This window comes from Conger conger, chromosome 9, assembly GCF_963514075.1.
Source record: "Conger conger chromosome 9, fConCon1.1, whole genome shotgun sequence".
Taxonomy (NCBI): Eukaryota; Metazoa; Chordata; class Actinopteri; order Anguilliformes; family Congridae; genus Conger; species Conger conger.
Window position 1 is genome coordinate 57,223,359 of NC_083768.1, and position 2,101 is coordinate 57,225,459.

The following is a 2,101-nucleotide window of genomic DNA, read 5'->3' on the forward strand; positions in this document are numbered from 1 at the left end:
AAAAGAAAAGAATGAACAGCACAGACTTAAACTCCATAAATTCAGTATTTTATCACCATGTTTCCACCCTTAGGTCTTCATCATGTCCTTCATAGGTCTTTTCTTTTAGTGTACACCTACGGCCTAACCTTATACTGAACTATGGTGAGATGAGTTATAAAGTCTATGTTAGAGTTTGGAAAAGTGGGGTTTATCGCTGTGAGCTAAACGGATTTCAGCAGGGCTGTGGTGGGGTGGGAGTATAAGGCTAACCTGACTGTGTCTTCTCTCCTCCTCTCTCCCTTTATCTGCCCCTCCCTCCCCTCTCTCTCTCTCTCCCTCCTCTCTCTCCCTCTCCCTCCCCTCTCTCTCTCCCTCCTCTCTCTCTCTCCCTCCTCTCTGTCTCTCGCTCTCTCAGCGAGACGGTACCCCAGCCTCTCAGGGAGTGGGGGGGAAGCAGTGCCAGGTGCTCATTGAGCAGCACCCCTCCAGCCTGCCAGGAGCGGGCACCGGCTAACGGCCTGGAAAACGCACCCCTAAACCCACCCAAACCCCCCGCCCCAAAACCCCCTCATAATGGCTCACCTCCCCACGGTCTCCTCCCTCGGCCCGCCCACCCTAAACCCCCTGGGGGGTCCAGACCTTACCCCCCCCCCCCCCAAGGGGTCCAGCCCTTACCCCCCAAAAAGCTAGGGGGTGTAGCACCCCCTGCTGTCTCAGAAGCTGCTATAGGGCTGCAGACTGGCTTCACAAAATGCTCAAAATACCTCAGAAGTGTTAGTCGGTTCTGGACCCAAGAAGGTTTAGAACAGAAGGTTTAAACCGCCGTCCTGGAGGGCCATAGTGTCTGCTGGTTTTCGGGGTGTTTCGGCACAATTTGAGATTTGAAACCACAAATACCCGCAGACACTGCAGCCCTCCCGGACTGGAGTATTACACCGCTGGCCTAGAGCATTTTTAAGAATTGAATTACCAACTGAGATCCAGCCCCTGCCGAAGTGCCCTGAAATCTCTACCCCTTTACCGTGAGGAAGGACCATACGCTGTGTCCTGTTAACCCTCCTCTTCCTCCTCTTCCTCCTCTTCCTCCTTTGAACCAAAGCTGAACGCCTTTATGAAACGACCCGAGACGCGGTAGCGTCCGCGAAACGCCGAAAGTAAACGATAGCCTTAGGAGACGTCGCCTCGCCGGCGCCCCCTGCTGTCCCGACCCGTGAAAGCCCCGGGCGTCGGGCCAAACAGTCTGTTACCGAGGGAGCGGCCGCTGTAACCAAAACCCCCCCCCCCCTTTTAGCGAAAGCTTAGCTCGGTAACGCCGCTAAACGCCCTCAATGCACTATTCATGCTTCAGCTCGTGCCAAATGTACAGTCGCACCGAGGGTGTAGGAGAGTTTTTAACTGTTTAACTGTCCTTTTCTAAGAGAACAGACATCGTGTCGGAGTTCGAAACTACACCGAAACGAAGCTAGGTTACGTAAACAGTGGCCTGGAACCAGTCGCAGAACTAGCCGAAACACGCGCTCTTTGACCTCGGAAAGTCGTAGCCTTACCCACAATGCAACGCTGGGAGCCGGGCGTGTTCGCCGCGCGGAGAAGCTGAACCGCATCGTCGTCGTGATTGTTTCTTTTTCACCGCACTGGCCTCGAGGCGGGCCGGTGTGGAGGAACCGTTGGTGAGCCCTCCCCATCCCCCAAAAAAATCCACACACCCTCCCCATCCCCAAACCACCGCCAAATGCTGTGTACCTCCAAAGATAGCTACCTCAGCCTGACGCGAATGTCCGAGCCATACAGGTGAACCCGTTTACCTGCGATTATGCTGGTTAAGCAAGTCTACCTCAACCAAAACCCCCGTCCTTGTACCTCTCTTTTTACCCACTGCCCCCATCCCACCTGGATGACCTCCAGAGCAAGGCCCCAGCCACTGAACGTCACATGACCCAAATCCTCAACCTCCCCCTCCCTCGTCCCTTCCCTCTCCCGAAACTTGCCTTAGCCCCCCCACCCCACACACGCCCTCTGGTCCTGCCCTGCAATGAGCACAAGTTCTGCCCCCCCTCCCCCCCCCCGGTAGCCCCAAAAGATGTCCCCCATGTTTCTGAGGATTCCTGCGAGGGTTGAA

General features: G+C 55.5%; 1 protein-coding gene across 1 annotated transcript in view; it reads left to right on the forward strand.

Moving 5' to 3' along the window:
• The window catches only part of si:ch211-57n23.4 (immunoglobulin superfamily DCC subclass member 3), a 22,087-nt gene extending 21,591 nt beyond the window's left edge, over positions 1-496 (forward strand). The window contains 1 exon segment of the mRNA XM_061256050.1: positions 422-496. Within this exon segment, the coding sequence (XP_061112034.1) occupies positions 422-496 (75 nt within the window).
• Positions 497-2,101: the final 1,605 nt, after the last annotated feature.